The 18,602-nt window shown below is 33.9% G+C and overlaps 1 protein-coding gene across 4 annotated transcripts in view; it reads left to right on the top strand.

Moving 5' to 3' along the window:
- The window catches only part of PKHD1L1 (PKHD1 like 1), a 193,900-nt gene that overhangs the window by 88,044 nt on the left and 87,254 nt on the right, over positions 1–18,602 (top strand). For all 4 annotated transcript variants that reach the window (XM_072603266.1, XM_072603267.1, XM_072603265.1 and 1 more), the window contains 12 exons: positions 1,076–1,302; positions 1,570–2,557; positions 5,209–5,457; positions 6,217–6,366; positions 7,201–7,375; positions 8,363–8,519; positions 9,034–9,190; positions 9,593–9,672; positions 10,417–10,546; positions 12,420–12,549; positions 14,215–14,456; positions 16,025–16,161. In XM_072603266.1, the coding sequence (XP_072459367.1) occupies positions 1,076–1,302; positions 1,570–2,557; positions 5,209–5,457; positions 6,217–6,366; positions 7,201–7,375; positions 8,363–8,519; positions 9,034–9,190; positions 9,593–9,672; positions 10,417–10,546; positions 12,420–12,549; positions 14,215–14,456; positions 16,025–16,161 (2,822 nt within the window). The remainder of the gene's footprint in view (positions 1–1,075; positions 1,303–1,569; positions 2,558–5,208; positions 5,458–6,216; positions 6,367–7,200; positions 7,376–8,362; positions 8,520–9,033; positions 9,191–9,592; positions 9,673–10,416; positions 10,547–12,419; positions 12,550–14,214; positions 14,457–16,024; positions 16,162–18,602) is intronic.

Here is an 18,602-nt window from a genome sequence, read left to right as displayed (position 1 = left end):
AAGATTTCCCCTTATATTAGTGGAGAAGATAATTACCTTACTGTTGACATACAGAGTATGGCAATAATCTTAGCGTAGTTTTAAGCTTTAACTGCTTTCAGTTTTTATAGATTACAATACTGAAGCTAAGAGATTACATCATACAACTAATTAGTGCATAAGGTGGATTTTGAATTCAGGCACTTTAAATGTTAACACCTTAAAACTGCACTAAGACTTTTGGGACACCCTATATTTTAAATGCTCCTTATTATAGCTTTTGGATTTTTTTAAAAAAATCTAATTAATCATGTTTCTTCTTCTGCCTAGTACTGAGTCTAGTACAAGCAACTTTTTTCTTAATTTTTCAAAGCCTTTCTTGATTACTTGGCACATTATAGTCACAATAGTATTTTTGAGGATATAGAACCATGACCAATTTTTACCATAAATAGTAGGCTAGAAACAAGAATTCTATAGTGTGCACATGCATTAGTGAAAACTTTTGATTCAAACAAAAGTTTTCCCCAATTTTTCAGTTAATTTTATATAAGTAACTTATCCAGTGATAAGTAAAGCAACTAGGTAGTATATGGATAAAGTGCCAGACTTTGAGATCAGTTAGAGCTGAGTTCAAATCTCACCTTGCCCATTTATTAACTATGTGACCCAACTTCTCTTAGCTTCAGTTTCTTCATCTGTAAAATTGGGACAATATTTTCTGAGATGACACAGTAGATAGAGTCATGAACTTGAATTCAGAAAGACCTGTGTTCAAATCCTACCTCCGGCATTTTTTAACTTCTTTCATCTTCAATTTCTTCACATATAAAATGGGGATCAAAATAATACCTACATCACAGGGCTATTGTGAGAACTGAAAATGATAATATATGCCAAGTGCTTTGCAAACCACAAAATGTTGTGTAAATGCCATTGATATTGATGTGTTAAGTGCCCCTTATTTATGTAGATTATACATATTTTCCAAAATGTTGTTACCATCCCCAGTTTAATGCAGGTTAACAACAGTTCTTACTTTAGAATAATTATCTGTTACTTACATGTAATTCTTTTTTTTTTTTTTGATACCGAGAAATACCTAATGAATCAAGCATGAGACTACCAGTAGCAAATTGTACAGCAGAGGAGCCGTCATCTGTCCACAATAATACTGGAGTTAAAAATCCTAATGGAATTTTCTTTGAGCTTTCAAACTGTTACTCACCATCCATTAATAACATTAGCCCATCCTATGGCACAGTAAATGAAGTGTTAACAATAACTGGACATCACTTTAGCAATCTTGGATATGCTAATAAGGTAGGAACTACTTTCTGCATCTACAATGTAAAGTCTTGTGTAATAATGTGATAGTTTTTAGTTCTAAGCCTTGCAGCTTTGTGTCACAGTTTTAAAAGTGCTGCTATGAATAATAAATAGCAACAATATTATTTTTAGTATTGTATAATAATTATATTTCATGAATATAAAGTATTTGAAAATAATTAGAAAATTTTTTTCTAATTTAATTTACAATTCATCAAGAGACTTAATTGTCTATCCATTTCACAATTAATATGCTTTCAGGTTACCATTGGTGGCTACCTCTGTGTAATAGAAGAAAGTTCTGAAAATGTCATCATGTGTCGTATTGATCCTCAAAACTCAATGGCTGTTGGGATTGGGGAACTTGTCACATTAATTGTATACAACTTGGGTATAGCCATAAACACCTTGACCAAAGAATTGGAGAGACGGTTTGTTCTTTTGCCCCATATTGACACAGTGACTCCAAATGTTGGATCTACCAATGGGATGACAAGAGTGACCATTAAAGGGTCAGGATTCGCTGCTTCTTCTGCTTATATTAAAGCTGTCATTGGAGGTTTTCCATGCACCATTTTGTCAGTAAATTATACCATGATTGAGTGTGAGACATCCCCTGCTCCTGAACAGAGTATGAACATAGATCTTCAAATACATGATATCCCTGCTCAGTGCCAAGAAAACTGTAACTTTTCTTACTTGGACAGCGTCACACCCATTGTAACAGGAGTCTTTCCAAACACATTACAAAATGTTTCTACAAAGTTCCTGATAGAAGGACAAGGATTTGGAGAATGTTTGGAGGATGTTCTTATTTATATTGGAGACAGACAATTCAGAGCAGTAGATGTTAACGACACAAGCATTACTGTGGTTGTGAATGCAATCCCAGCTGGTTATTATCCCCTTAGAGTTATAGTGATGACTAAAGGTCTGGCTGCTGGAAATTTCACTGTGACTAGCCCCTTAGTAGCATCTTTATTGCCAGCTTCAGGAAGCACTGAGGGTGGCACTGCTTTGATTATTACAGGAAATGGATTCTCTCCAGGCAACACAACAGTAACAATTGGAGATAATCAATGTAAGATTGTATCTATTACCCCACGCAAAATACACTGTGACACTCCAGCCAGATCAGCTGCTACTGTCCACATGAGGATCCTCATAAACTCATTTGTCTCCCCACCATTGTTGTTTACATACTCATTGGATGAAACTCCATTTCTTGAAGACGTTGTCCCAAACAGAGGTACTTTTTTTTTGCAGTTTTGCTGTGTTGATTATCTAATCAATGCTTTCAATGATAATGAACCAGAATATAGTTATTCTGTGCAAAAGGTGAGGTGAGTACTTTCTTATGTGTAGTTCCACTGAACAGTGATTGCTGGAATGCCCAAGCTGGAATTTCTGAACTGCTTCTTTGTGTTTCATGGCATTTTTTAAAGAAATATTTTTAGAATTAGAATGGATTTAAGCCTCTAGCTAGACCAATCCATTCCTAAAAAGGAATACTTATTATAACATACTCAGCAAGTGGTCACCTTCCAGTGATCCCTTCCAGTGAGGAGAAATCCAAAAGGCAGCCCATTCTATTTTTGGACAGCTCCAGTTGTTGGGCAGTTATTATTGACACCATGCCTAAATTTTTCTCTCAGCACCTTCTTTCTGTTACTCCTCATTCTGTCTCCTGCTGAACAGATCAGATTTAATGATAGCATTTTTAATAATGTTTGAAGTCAGCTTTTATGTCCTTTCTTTTCTCCAAACTAAAAATCCCCAGTTCTTTCTATGTATCCTCATGTAGTGTGGTTTCAAGGATTTTTGGATTGTCCGTGGGACATTCTTCAACTTAGCAATACCTTTCTTAAACTATAATACTTAAACTTTCTTAAACTATAATATCCAGAACTGAATACAATATTCCAGGTGTGGTTTGGTCAAGGAAGAGTATAATGTGAATACATCCTTATTATTCCTGGAAATTATACCTCTTTATACAACTCAAGATCACTTTTTGTGGCTCTTATATTACAGTGATGACTCATATTAAGTTTGCAGTGCACTAAAACCCTCAGATCATTTTTTTTTCATTCAAGTAGCTATCTAATTATGCCTTCCCCATCTTTTATTGGTGAAATAGAATTTTTGATTTCAAGTGGAAGACTCTCCTAGGGCCATCTAGTCAAATTGGACAAAAAACTATTCATTTAAAAACTTCCGTTAACTTTAGTTAAGACTTCCATGTGATAAAGAAGCTTGTGGATATGGAGACAGAATAAATTATAACCAGAATACCTAAATCACATTTACTCCTCAGTGCCACATTTTAGAAAGGACATTGACTAGTTGAAGAGTGCCTAGAAATGAGCAAACAGGATTATGAAAGACCTCGTAACCTGTGACAATCAGTTAAAAGAGCTAGGAATATTTAGACAGAAGAGAAGGTAGAGGGATACATGACAACTGTTTTCAGGTATTTAAAGGATTTTAATGGAGAAATGGGTATAAACTTGTTCTGCTTTTCTTCAGAAGGCAGAAGACCATTTAATTCAAGGTTGGAAAGAATCTAATTTAGGTTTTATGTGAGGAAAAACTTTCTAAGAATTAGAGGGATTTTTTTAATCTATATTTTGTGACTACATGTACTTGCAAAGGAAGGGCTATTCATCAGTATATCACTCTTATTCCCCATATCATCTCTATATAAGTCTCTTCCTTTTGATATCACTTTAGATATATGTATGTGTTTGTGTGTTTATATATATATGAGTATATAAATATACATGTTGTATATGTGTGTGCATTCATGTGTGTGTGTGTGTATGTATTTCTGGAGCACTGAAGTTCAATGACTTGCCCACAGTCACAAGGCAGTAATGTGTTAGACTGTAACCCAGGTCTTCCTCACTCTAAGACCTGCTTTCTATTCACTACTCTGAGATTCCTTTATAACTGTCCATCATTAGTCTAAAAATCACAAAAACTGATGAAATAATTTCTTATGATAAGAATAATTCTAACAATTCAGCTGAATAAAATGTAGTCTACTACCTTGGTCTCTGCAGCAAGTAAATATCTGATTTTTTTCTCCCTAAAAATCCTTTACAACTTCAGATATGTATATATTATATTTGCACATATTCTTATCTATATGTGTACTTGTGTGTACATATATGTATGTATCTTCATTTTTATGTGTGCATGACTATATAAATGTGTACATACCCAAGCACCTCAGTTTACAAATGAGAAAACAAAGGCCCAGGAGCTTAAGTGAATAGCCCAAGTTCACAGAGGTGGTAAGCACTAGGGGTTGGATTTGAACCCATATTCTCTCACTCCAGAGCCAGATGCTCTTTCCACTGTGCCACAATCATGGAGGGCTTCAAATAGCAAGTGAATTTGTGTATTTATAATACATATTTGTATTATATTTTTTATACAATTAAAGATTCATTTACTTAAATATAATCACTCTTAGAGAGTTATTAATGATAAAGAAGCAAATTTATAGATCATTTATATTTAATTTTATAGATCATTTATATTTAATTTTAAAATGAACATTTGCATGCTTATAATCCCAAATATCCATGCTCCCTTTGAACCTAATCTTGAAACTCCCCATTACTTTCTACTATCCCAATAAATCCTAGTCAGTAACCCAGAACCTGGTGGAACAGTTAGAGGAGGAGCCCTGATTGTTAAATGAACTGCAGATAATTTGCTCCTAGGTTTCAAGTCCATAGTTAACCATATAGCATTTGGAATTTGCATAGCATGCATTGGCATATATTATATTTTTGCTGAAGTTAATGTTTTTTTTTAATATTTTGGTTATGTAAGTGAATAAGTGCATATAAGTAAATATAGACTCTGTTTTATGGATTTTTTTTCAAGGATCACCCGGCACTGAAATTGAAATCACTGGATCTTCTTTTGGTTTTGATGTCTCAGAGGTTGTAGTAACAATTGATGATGCTCAATGTAACATCACAATGATCAATGACAACATATTACGATGCAGAGTTGGGAACCATGCTGGTGGCATTTTCCCTGTTATGCTGAGACATCTGACAAAAGGCTACGCAGTTTCCAGGATTGCTTTTGAGTATTCACTCACAATTCAGAATTTTTTTCCAAGACAAGGTAGCTAATGGTATAGAAATAAAAAACTCCATTTTTGCATGTCTATTCAATAAAAATATATGATTATAGCATACATATTTTGCAAACTTTATCACTTGCATTCATTTTTTAGTTTCTGTAAAATGCTAAAGAATATTTGTACACATGCTACAAATAAGTGAATATATCAGAATCCTCTCAAATAACCAAAAAGGACGAATTGGATGATGACAATACTTACCATATCATATACCATATGAACTAAAATGCTATCCTCAAAGTGTTCAGACCCTTTATAAAAAATATACACACAGGGTGTGTGAGAACTACCAAGTGGGAGGTAATCAAGTTCCATGAATGTGATACTCTTTTCTGTTTAAGTTAATTTTTTTCTATTGAAAATTTTTGTTAGACAAGTTTTATAATATTTAATTACAAGCAGCAGGCACTTAAATTAGAAGAGTAATTTAGCATGGTGTTTGACATTTTATATAATCAAATTATCAAAGGCTTTTTTTAAAAAGATGAAATCATTTAAATTTTTTTCTCTTTGCTCTTCTGTAGATAAATAGTGGGAATATTTAATTACTGTTATACAAATAAATTCTATTAAGCAATAGATTTAAGCAATTTGTTTATAAGATTTCAGATGATTAAACTTGTTTATTATGATCAAATGGCATTTTAAGGCTACAAGTCATATTAATTAAGAATACTCTTCTTGGTGGATTTCTCCTAACCAGATTTTTTTTCTCCTTTCCTCTTTATCTCCATGCCCAGGGAGCTTTTGTGGTGGGCTAACAATGACAGTAATCGGTTCTGGATTTAATCCACAAAGCTCAATGGTATCAGTATGCAACACTGAATGTGAAGTAGATAGACTTCAATCTGATTATGAAACCTTATATTGTAAAGTTCCATTTAATAATGGTAAGTGATGACTTAAGATACTGGTGGCATGAAAAATGAGAGACACAATTCATCCCATTATGAGATTCTATTCTGGAATCATTTAGCTTGGCAATAATTTATTTGAAAAATTTATATAATACTTTTTTCCTTCTTTCCTTCCTTTTTCCCTCTCCTTCTTTCTTCAGTTTTCTCCCCAGACATTGTTTATGTAATTCATGTATCTTTTAAGAACCATATTCTGTGACTTAGTTATGATTAGTTATAATAAAATATTATTATTTTTGTTTAACCCATAAATTATCCATATCCTAGCACTCAGAATGGAGAACTCCTCATTACTATTTCCATACCATTTTCACTCAATCTACAATAACACATCATTTATCTGACATCATTAGTGGGAAGATCAGTATTCTTGAAGACCATATCTTCCCTAAATTCTCGTACCTATTTAATTTCATAGCCTTACTTCTACCATCATCCCCCTCCCCACCTCCCACACATATATGCCCAATACCTCATCTGTTCTTGATCACTGGGTCTGAATATTTCAACCTCTGAATATTTTCAGTTTCTGATTTGGTGGACATCAGGACTTCTTGAAATGTTATGGATTTGATTCTTCCTCAGTAGGAAAAAGCAATGTATCCTTGCAAAGATATATAGCACCAATGGTAGACAAAATGATCTATCGGTATCCTCTTCCTTCAGTATCAGTGACTCAGGAAGCTAAGTAATATAGTCAAGGATTATTATTAATAACATATGTGTTCTTTAACTGTGGAAATATATGGGATTGGTGTAAAAAAAGTGAAACAGTAAACCTTTTTCATTGTGATCTTATTCCCATAGGCAGTGCAGCTCAGAAAGACTGTGAAGTAAGGGTTGCTAACGGGGAATATTCCTTTCAGTCAAACATGACTTTTACATATATGGCTGCTTTAACTCCAGTCATTACTGAAGTATCACCAAGAAGAGGAGGCACAGAAGGAGGCACAAGACTTACAATCAAAGGATCAGGATTCAGGTACTACTTTTTATAACTTTTGCTACAGATGGAAACCTCTCCCTCCTCCCTTCTCCTCAAAAATTTCTTATTTCAGGGTAGAACTAGCTTGAATATTCTGATGAAAACAAGAATTCCACACTTATTTCCTAATGAGACTATCCCTAAATGTTGTCTTTTAGAATGATACAGCAAAAAGAAAACTTGAAAAAATCATTAGCCTAACATCAAACAAGATTTCACTTCTTACAAATTTCTAGAAAAAGGCATTAAGTAGTATCCCTTAGTGACTTTTTATAGTTAGGAAATTCTTCCTAAAATATCATGAATTTAAACTGACTTTCTCTTGCTGTCTCATATCTGAATCAGAATAGGTCACCAGTCAACTCAAAATCCCTCAAAACACTGGTAAATGGCTATTGATCCCACCCTTAACTCCCTTCTATAGATCAAATAAAAATCATCCTTTCTTCATATGCCAAACTCTTATTTATTTATTCATTTTCAGAGAACATAAATAACAAGGATAACTGGAATCCACAGATAATCCATAAAATTCACTTCAGCAAATAGTTCCAGATGTCTCTCCAATTAATCTTTTAACCAAACTGCCAAAAAATGAAAGTAGTTCAATTTACTAATTTGTGGTTTTGGTCCATTTATTTTCTGTATCGTCCTTCCATGCTAATGAGTAATGAGGCAAGCTACCAGGGGAAAAGAAGGAACAATAATGACAGTAGATAGTCTTATTTCTTGGCCTTTTCATCATGTTAATTACCTTCTTCTGGACATTTATTTAATGCATTTACATAAAAAATATGATGTGGCAGCTGATAGTTCTAAGGTTTCAAAGTAACTCTTGAGAAAAATTGAATTCCGTATAGATCAAAAGGTAAGAAATTAGCTTAGTATCTTAAACATATAAACAAAGGAATTTGAAACTGTGGCAAGAAGTCAGGGGGTGAGCAAACACAAATGTCTTGGTATATCTGTTTTTCTTCTTTGTAGTTCAAATACGGAAGATGTCCGTATCACAATTGGACAAGCTGTATGCGATGTGGAATCTACCAATGAGACACACATTATCTGTATTACGAATGCCCATTCTCCTTCCCAGTGGGCTAAAATTTATGTCAGCATTGGAAGCAATGGCATTGCCAAACTGGTAAAAGTGCTATCAGGCACAATGATCACAGTAACTAAGTAACTCTTTAGTATTAGGGGAGGAGGGGCAAATGTATGTACTCAATGACTCCTAATATAGATAATTGAGAAGTAACTGTATATAGGCATTTATAATATATAGGTATATGTAAGCATGTTACGTTTTTAGAAGAAACATGATATAGTAAAAAGCATGCCCTATATGTAAACAGAAGACCTGGGTCTGAATGCTGGCTCCTTCCTTATTAGATGTATTGTCATAGGCAGGTCACTTGAACCCTTTAAATCTCCATTTCCTCATCTGTAATATGAGGATATTAGTACCTATTACACCTACTTCACAGAGACATAATGAGATCAAATCTGAAAGTACTTCAAACTGTGAAATGTTGTAAAATTGGAAGTTGTTAAATTTTTTTGTTAGTTTGTCTAAAACAAAGTAATAATGTCAAGACATTCTATGAATTTCAATAACGTTTAAGATCTAATTTTAACCCAACCATTTTCTATTACAGGATAATGCTGATTTCCTCTATATTGATGTTTGGTCCTCCAGTTTTTCATGGGGAGGCCAGTCTCCCCCAGAGGAAGGGTCACTGGTTGTCATTACAAAAGGACAAGTCATTTTGTTGGACCAAAGTACCCCTGTTCTGAAAATGCTGCTTATTCAAGGTAAACTTCTAAAATTCCCTCTCTCTCTCTGTCTCTGTCTCTTTCTCTCTTCCCCCCCTCTCCCTCCCTGAGTTTATAGTATTATAATAATTTGTAAAGCTTTTATATTATCATTTGTAAAATAAAAGGCAATACAGGAGAATTCTACCCTAAGTTTTCATGTGTGGGCCTGACAGCTTTCTAACCAATAATATTTTTCTGCTAACAGCCTTAAAAAGTTAAGCTAAAATTACATTCATAGCCCCAGCAATGCATGAGGTGAGAAGGAAAATTTAAGTTTACTGTACTAAAAATTCTGAGTTAATTTACACATTCTTTAAATGCTATGAACTGCTCATTTTCATTTCTAACTTTGAATTGTACTTTTGATTATAATGAATTTCAAAATGGCTTAATTCATAGGGGGATGTCTAATATTTGATGAGGCTGACATCGAACTTCAGGCAGAAAACATTTTGATTACAGACGGAGGCATTCTCCAGGTATGTACAAGGACTTCATATGTTTGTTGATTCACCTTTGCCTTTCTACTCTTTCTTTAAATATGGTATTCTTAGAAAGAAACCTAGTTCCTCCAAAGTTAGTATGATCTGTAATATCACCCTCATTTGTGGAATGGGAAGGGAATGAGGAATTGGGAATATTCTCTATGGTTATACTAAGTCTTTTGATAGAAAAAATAGCAAAGTGATGTCAAGTTGAATGCTGAACAGTAGTAAAGTTCAATTGTAATAATTATTCAAATTATGTACTCCTCCAAAAATGGAAGGGGGGCCATGCAATAGATGGCTAAAAGCTAAAACTAAAGATTTTAGGAAATGAAACTGAGTTGATCACAGAATCAAAGAATCACAGAGTTCAAAGGTACTTCGAAAGTTACATAGAACAACAATCTGAAACACCTTCTATGATATTGTCAGCAAGAGATCACACAGTTTCTTTTAGAAGTTCTAGAATTAAGCTCCGGAATTAAAAGTTCTAGAAATTAAGTTCTAGAATTAAAACCACAGGTTCTGCTAGGTCTAAAATTAAGCTCTAGAATTAAGAATATAGATTCTCCTGAGAAATACAGGTCATTCCACAGGGTGGAATATGTCAGAGGACAATATGAGATTGAAGCCATGCCTCCCCTTGGTTCACACAAAATTTAAAAAAAAGAAATGCATAGCTTCATGTGACAGAAATGAAAATATTTCATTTTTATTATATGGTTTTATCTCATTTAGATTGGAACTGAAGCTTCTCCCTTCCAACACAAAGCAATTATTACCCTGCATGGACACCTACGGTCTCCTGAGCTCCCAGTGTATGGAGCAAAAACTTTGGCTGTACGAGAGGGAATACTTGATCTGCATGGTATTTCAGCCAATATTTAAGGGATTTGATTATAGAAATATAGCATTGGAAGTTAGAGGCAAGACTTCACACTGTACTACTGGCTTGGTCATTTTATGAGTTAATTCTCCATCCATCAACTACAAGTAGAACTATTTAATGAATGGAATTCTTTAGGTGTTTATATAAAATGGCATTCAAGGATTCTATAAAATCAGGAAGTAGAGAACGGTCATTCATCTGAAAATAGATTTTTCTTGAGCTGTGGTTTTAAATATTCTGGCGTGGCTTCCTGCATACTAAATGTAGGTAATTGTAGGATTTTCATGTTGGGAGGTAGATTATCTACTCCAGATTTTTCAGTTTATAGATGAAACCTAGAGAAGGGAAACTATTTTTACACATGTAGCACATTGTAAATTGCAGCCAGTGGACAAGCCTTTTTAATCAGAGTCCAAAAATATTTTTAAAAGTTGGATGTACATAGAATTTTTGCAAACATAGTCATTTTTAAAAGCCCCCAAAGGACCCAGTATTTAAATGAACTCCAAGGTGTATTATAAAATGAATAACTATAATGCCAATAAGCATCCATTCATTTCTCTCTTTTATAGGCCTAAATTTTTATGCATTGGTTTATATATTGTTCTTCTAAACAACAGACAGGATACTGGATTTATTTGTATGAATTCAGTCTCTTACAAGAGAAATATACATTCCATTTTCCATCTACAATCAGTTATTATCAATTTAATTGCTATCAGTATAAAAAGTAATCAACATTCTATCTGTAAGATCATGCCATATTTGTATTGTTACTCTATAAAAGAAATATAAGGGATATTCCATAAGGAGATGACTGTATTGGGCATCTATAAAAACCACAATGAAACTGTAATAAAGTTTATCAAAAGGTTCATTTATTAAAATAATGCCTAGCATTTACGTAGCACTTTAAGATTTGCAAAATGCTTTATAAATATTATCTCATTTGAGTCTCATAACAACCTTGAGAAGTAGGAACTATTATCCCCATTTTACAGATGAGAAAACTGAGACAGACAGAGGTTAAATGAGTTGCCCAGGGTTACACAGCTAGTAAATGTCTGAGACAGGATTTTAACTCAAGTGTTCCTGACTGTAGATCCAGCACTCTATTCACTATGCCATCTAGCTGCCAATAATTATAGGTCTACGATTATAAATTTAAGTTTAAAAATACTTTAGTAGTCATGTAGTCTATCTAATCCCCTCTTTTTAAAGGTAAGTAAGCTGAGGCCCAGAGAGGTCAAGCAATTTGTCCAGTGTCACACCAACAGTAAATGACAGACAAAGGTTATGAGCCTTCTGGCTTAAAATCCAATACACTTTCCATTGACACACACTGAATGAGTTACTTGATTTAGTGTTTGATTCCTGGGTTTAAATCCTGGCTCTTTTTTTTTTTTATTAATCTATGTGATCTTAAAAAAATCACTTAACCTCTCTGGGCCTCAGTTTCCTTATCTACACAGGGAAGGAATTGGATAAGATGGTCTCTAAGGGCCCTTCTCTATGATAATAGTTGTATAGCAGTACAGAAGGTAATACATATATATATTTATGTATATATGTATGTATATATATAAATATATATATGAGAGATATATATATTTAATATGGACAAAATGCTAAGGTAAAAACTTACTCCAAATCTGCCCATAATCCAGGGGAAAGTGCTATACATTCATGTATAGAAATATATATATGTACCTATGTATGTATATTTATAGGTACATATATATGAATCAATATAAAATCCAACCTTAGTACTTTGCTTATAAAAATATGAATGCCCCCCAAAAATATACATACTTGGGATTCATATGTTTGTTTGGAATTTGTATTACTGTAGGACTGCCTATTCCTGTGACCTGGACTCGGTTGGCCCAGACTGCAGAAGCAGGGGAGAGCACTCTGGTTTTACAAGAAGCTGTAACGTGGAACGTGGGAGATGAAATTGTGATTGCAACTACTGGACACAGGTACGCAAAAAGAAGGCGCTAAAAACCAAGGTGGAACATAGTGGGTGATTTTCACTAAATGTAGTAAGTACTTCAAGTGAATCAAGAGGCACTTGCTAAAATACCAAACTCTAACCAAGTTTCTTAATTAGAGATCACTAAGGAAACAGAGGCCATCTGCTTAGTTACTGTATCTTGCCGTTTGTGGAACTGGTTCCTCCTGATTTCAGTTGTTTGTAACAATTGGGGAGCGGGGCGGGGAGAGAAGCCACAAGAATAGGAGCTGATATCTGCAGGACCTTTTAAACACATGAAATTTTTTTTTTTACTAAATTACCTCCAGTTCTTCCTTCTGATTAATTATATTGTTTATCAGACAGAAAATAAAATAAAGAAGACCATCAGCCCAACAATATCACTACACTAATTTTTTAGAGAAAAGAATTAATTTCATTTTAGTGCTCAAATCACAGGCAACAGTAAGATTAGAAATGCCTACATTTATCAAGGAATAAATGGTAATTCGAGACAGAGAACCACTCAATAATGGTAAAGCTGTGACACATTTAATTTCAGGGTTTTTTTTTAAAAGGAAATTAAGACTCAAGCTGGCATTTTTTTGTCACTTTGCCATATTACAAGTTAAAAATAGACATGCAGATGCTAAAGAGAGTTAAGTATATACTTAACTTCCAAGTGCTTATGTTCTGACATCTGAAAAAAAACAAAAAACTTTTAATAGTGTATTAGCAAAAGCATTACATTAGCAAGAATGTCTCAGTAGAATATTTTAAAGTCTGTTTTAGAGAAATGTCTTTCGATGAGAAATCATTGAGAATTGTGTTGTTTAGACTCTGGTCTAAGCATACTGAGTTCTCTCCATTTCATCTTCTTCAGACATTTCCTTCTCAGTTTCTGTGTAGCAAACACTAAGAGGGCATGCTTAGTTTTTATATAAAGCATAGAAAAAAATACAGTCCCCATATCCTAGAACTTTATATTCAATTCAACAAATACTTATTAAGAGCCCTCAGAGTCAAAACACCACGTTAGGTGCTTAGGGAGATGAGAAATTTAAACAAAATGTGCTAGTAGTAGTATGTGACATACACAAATAACTATATTTCAAAATAATATACAAGTTCCCAAAAGAAGTAAAAGTCAAATACTTGGGGAGAGAAAGGGAGGACAGGATATTTGGGGGTAGGGAAAAATAATGAAAAGCTTCTTAGAGTAGGCTTTAATGCAAGGTCTCAAACTGGGAGACCCAGAATCTCTTAATTTTGGGCCCCATGGAGTCCAACAATAGATTTCAGGGAGTTTGTGAACCTGGAATATTTTGAGAACTGAATTTCAACATAATTGGTTTCTTGTGAATCAGCCCAAAAACAACGATCAGATAGAAAGGCAGAGACCCGGAGATCTGAGCTCTTAATCAGGACACAATACCACTAAATGCCTAAAACATTGTTCATTTGTGCACCCATAGAACTGTAGTGTTGGAGAAGCATACTCTTGCATGGTGAAAGTAATAAAAAGCCTGTCCCATGATCCTTTGAGCATGTATTCTTTCTCATTTCCTCACCCACAATCTCCTAACAGATACTAAGTTGAACATAAAATTAACAAACACATGATACCCTTTTCATATGAATCTTATGCTTTTATTTTATGTTTGTTTCACAGACACAGTCAAAGAGAGAATGAAAAGAAGACAATTGCATCCATTTCTGAGGATGGCATGTCTGTAAAACTAACCAATCCCTTAAAATATACACATTTAGGAAAGACCATCACACTTCCTGATGGAGCATTGTTTGAAGCAAGAGCAGAAGTTGGTGTTCTTACAAGAAATATCCTAGTGAGAGGCTCCAATAATATAGTGTGGAATGATAAAATACCAGCATGTCCTGATGGATTTGATACAGGTATTTTCACAATATTAGCATAACTAGCTTAATCATGCTACTCTTGCTCAGAATTTTCTTGGATTATTGAAGATACATTAGTTTAATTTTAAAATGCAAGTCAAAGTCTTTGTTGATCATATTACTGTATGCTGAAATTTAGAAGATTCTTAAAAGTAAAGCATTTCAGTAGTACATTGTTGTAATGCCAATGCGATTCCCATAGCAGCTGCTATGAATATGCATATGTATTTCCAAGGTAGATTTGCAAAATATATAATAAAACTCTCTTCCTAAAAGGCAAAATCAAAATATTTATTTAGAACATCATTATTCAGATGCCAAGAGGTAAGATTTAGCAAGGTATTTATTGTCCATCCAGAGAGTGCCAACATCTTAAACGTTCTTTCTGTTAGGCCTCCTCACAAAACAAGTTTCTTTAGGCAGAATTCCTCCCTCCGCTGGCTCATTCTCCTCCCACAAGTTACATGGCTCCATGTAACTCAGGATGTATCACAGCTGTGAGCTGGGCCAGAGCTCAAAGCAGGTCACACAGGCCTGTTAATGGATGAAGAAGATCTTCCTATTCCATCAACATTACAATTTTTAATAATGAAATATGGGAAAATGTGTTAGTTTGAAGACTACACAAAAAACTAAATGCCCTTGAAACAAAGCCTTAAGAAAATCAGTAGTTTCTGTAGCAACAGAAACTATTTACGTTTTGGATAGAAAATCATATGGTTCTTTACTTTTGTTACATTTCTATCCTAGTTTATTCCACAGTGTTTGAATTTGCTTTTATTATGATCCAGTGTTCTATATAATTTATTTTCAATTTAAAAATCTATGAGACCATAATCAGTTTAGTATCTGGAAAGCTGACAAAAGACTGGCTATCCATCTTTCATTCATTTATCCTATTTTTTATTCTCAGAAGGTTATACAATTCCTGCCTTCTAGAATGTCATCTGTAAAAACAGATCTGTTAGAGGACTGGTATATATACAGTTACAGAATGCAGTGTAATATATTTTACTTTTCTCTCAAATGTTTCACTCAAGTATGATTGTTACTACAGTGAATTCCACTGAACAATAAATAACAAAATTCTTTGCACTATATAGAAAAAGGGCTTAGATAAATTAAATTAAATTTACTTTTTATTACAGCATTTAGTAAATGTCTGCAGGATACAAATGGGATACTGGAGATACAAAGACAAAACAAAGCCTCTACCCTGCTTAGTCTGTGCAAAGTCCCTTTCTCTGTCTGAAACCAAGGTGGCATAATAGAAATTCACTCAGAGTTCTGATTTGCTCGGTTGTTCAGCTTGGACAAACCACCTCACATCTCTTAGCCATAGCTTCCTTTTTTTTTGTAAAATGCAGATAATAATGACTGCCCTATCTACTTCAAAGGAAGCAAGAATGAAAGATGATGGATATGAATGCTTTGAAAAGTGCTATACTAGGTTCATTCACTTAGATTACTCATGGAAAAGTCCTGATGAAATGAATCAAAATCCCTCTATTGATATGCTTACTATGTAATCACTGCTGAAATTATGCATTAACATCTTTTTAAAGGGGAATTTGCCACGCAAACATGTTTACAAGGGAAGTTTGGTGAAGAAATAGGAAGTGATCAGTTTGGAGCCTGTATTATGTTTCACGCTCCTGGACCTAGTGCAGATCTAGTTACAGGAAGAATAGAGTATGTGGAGGTAAGTAGTGCATTTTAAATTGGTTCATATTCATCTCATGGTGCAAATGAATGTACAGCTAGTTTAATAATAATTAATAGCTAGGATTTATATAGTGCTTGAAGGTTGGTAAAATGCTTTATAAATATTATCTCAGGGCAGAGCCAAGATTGCAGAATGAAGTGGTTATTTTTTCCCTAGTGTTCTCAACACACTTCTCTAAAGAACTTTTTAAAGTATGTCAAACTGAATTCTGAGTGTGATGGTGAATAAAAAGTAACAGTGAGTCACTTTTTTCCAACCCTAGACAGCATAGAAAAAAAGAATGGTCTAGAGACAATGGAATGGGGGTTGACTAGGTAGAAGTAGCACCAGCTGTGGGACTTCAATGTAACAGTGGTAGCAACATCAGTACCAGGAATGCCCTATACACAGAGATGGCAAAGGGATTGAACACCTGGTTAGAAAATGACTCTGAAGAGACCTCAGTTTTAGCACAGGGAGCAGGACCAGGCACCATTTGGCAGCCACTTTGCCCATTACCCATTTCCAGTGCACAGGAGAGCCACTCTTGTATGGATAAAATAAAAATCAGGAGGGCAGTGACCAGATCTCTCCACAGATCACTCTGTCTTAGAAGCTTATAGACCACCAGAACTAGGTGTGAAAGTAACAGGACGTACAAGTATAAAATAAAGCCAGACATATCCCACATAAGTACACTCCTAGAGGTGAATGAAACCATACTCTAACATAGAGTCCAAAGTCAAGAAACAGACTATAAAAATGAGTAAACAAAAAAAAAACCTGACCAAAAATGCTACTATGATGATGGGAATGCATGATATACACTCAAGAGACAATGACTTAAAACAATCTACAAGCAAAACTTCATAGAAAAATGCAGATTGGAAACAAGCCTAAAAAGAATTTCTGGAAAGAGCTAAAGAAATAGATTTTTAAAAAGAGCAAAAATTATTTTAAAAATCATAACAGTAAGGAAAATTTGGGGAAAGAAATGATAGTTCTGTTTTTATAATTTTCTTTTAATGCTAACAGCATGGTAAAAGAGGGAAAAATACTGAATAAAATAATTCCGTAAAAATTAGAATTCGGCAAGTGAAAGCTAAGGACTTCATGAGACATCAAGAAATAATAAAAACAAAGTCAAAAAATTTTTTTTAAAAATTGAAGATTATCTTCTGTTTATGTAGAAAATATGTTGAAATGTCTCATAAGAAAAATATCTCATTGAAAAAGAAATTGATGAGAAGTAATTTAGGAATTATTGGACTTCCTGAAAGCCATAATAAAAAAAAGGTCTAGACTTCATATTTCAAAAAATTAAAAAGAAAAGCTTCCAAGATACCTTAGAATCAGAGGACAAAGTAGCTCCTTTGATTTTCAGAATTCCTATTTTGTTTTTTAGTTGAGAGGGTTTGGAGGAACTTATCAGATTTGTAGATAAGGGAAGAATTCATGATCAAACAAGATAGAGAGGTTTGTGGGAGATAAAAGGGATAATTAATTAAATAAATATTTTTTGTATGAACACACCAATGAAACCAAGACTAGAAGGAAAACAGGGAAATGAGGGGGAGATCATTTTCTCTCATAAAGATCTCATTTTTCATATATACATATATATATATATATACGTACATACATATATAAGAACTGAGCCAAATTTTTAAAAAGAAGAGCTATTCCCTAATTGATAATGGTCAAAGGAGACACACAAGGAGTTTTCACAGGAAGAAATCAAAACTTTCAGCAGTAATATGGAAAAAATGTTGTAAATCATTAATAATTAGAGAAATGCAAATTAAAGCAACTCTGGGGCACCACTTCACACCTATCAGATTGGCTAAGATGACAGAAAAGGAAAGCAGCAAACATTGGAGAAGATGTGAGAAAATAGGTATGCTAATGCACTTACTGGAGCTGTGAACTAGTTCCATCATATTGGAGAACAATTTGGAACTATGCCCAAAGGATTATAAAACTGTGACCCAGCAATATCACTGTTAGGTCTATACCCCAAATAAATCAAAGAAAAAGTAAAAGATTCCATATGTACAAAAATATTTATAGCAGCTCTTTTTGTGGTAGTAAATTAGAAACTGAGGGAATGGCCATCAATTGGGGAATGGCCAAACAAGTTATGGCATAAAATTATGATGGAAGACTGTTGTACTATAAAATACAATGAGGTGGATGGTTTCAGAAAAAAACAGGAAAACTTAAATGAACTGATGAGTAGTGAAGTAAAGCAGAATCAAAAGATCAATCTACACAGTAACAACAATATTGTAAAGATAGTCAACTGTGAAAGATTTAGTAATTTTGATCATGACAATGATACATCACAATTCCAAAAGACTTGTGATGAAAAATCCTGTCCACCTGTAGATAGAGAACTGATGGACTCAAAATGCAGATTGAGGAGCTTTTTTTTTCTT

The sequence above is a fragment of the Notamacropus eugenii genome, chromosome 4 (genome assembly GCF_028372415.1).
Source record: "Notamacropus eugenii isolate mMacEug1 chromosome 4, mMacEug1.pri_v2, whole genome shotgun sequence".
Lineage (NCBI taxonomy): Eukaryota > Metazoa > Chordata > Mammalia > Diprotodontia > Macropodidae > Notamacropus > Notamacropus eugenii.
Note: the sequence above shows the minus strand (reverse complement) of the source record. Positions and strands in the feature narration are given on the sequence as shown.